The sequence below is a fragment of the Penaeus monodon genome, chromosome 21, assembly GCF_015228065.2.
Source record: "Penaeus monodon isolate SGIC_2016 chromosome 21, NSTDA_Pmon_1, whole genome shotgun sequence".
Lineage (NCBI taxonomy): Eukaryota > Metazoa > Arthropoda > Malacostraca > Decapoda > Penaeidae > Penaeus > Penaeus monodon.
The window spans coordinates 32,381,540-32,381,776 of NC_051406.1; the positions used below are offsets into that span (position 1 = coordinate 32,381,540).

Genomic DNA, 237 nt, shown 5'->3' on the forward strand with positions numbered 1-237 from the left:
CTGCCGGTATCATTGACAATATATAACACAAATTCATATTTACATAATCCCTGCTTGATAGTTTTGCATTCTGCCATGGAATTATTAGTCCAATTGCTGTTGTCAGTGTTAGAAGTTAATCCTGAATTTGTAAAAGCGAGTACATCTCTCCGCCGGAATGCAAGGGATGAATATGGAATACCCGAACCTATAGGAAAAACTATAGTCGATGTTGAAAGTTTTTTTTTTCTCTCTCTC

General features: G+C 36.3%; 1 protein-coding gene across 1 annotated transcript in view; it reads left to right on the forward strand.

Moving 5' to 3' along the window:
• LOC119586653 overlaps positions 1 to 237 on the forward strand; it is a 51,151-nt gene that overhangs the window by 43,420 nt on the left and 7,494 nt on the right. The window contains exon 4 of the mRNA XM_037935393.1: positions 62 to 217. Within this exon, the coding sequence (XP_037791321.1) occupies positions 62 to 217 (156 nt within the window). The remainder of the gene's footprint in view (positions 1 to 61; positions 218 to 237) is intronic.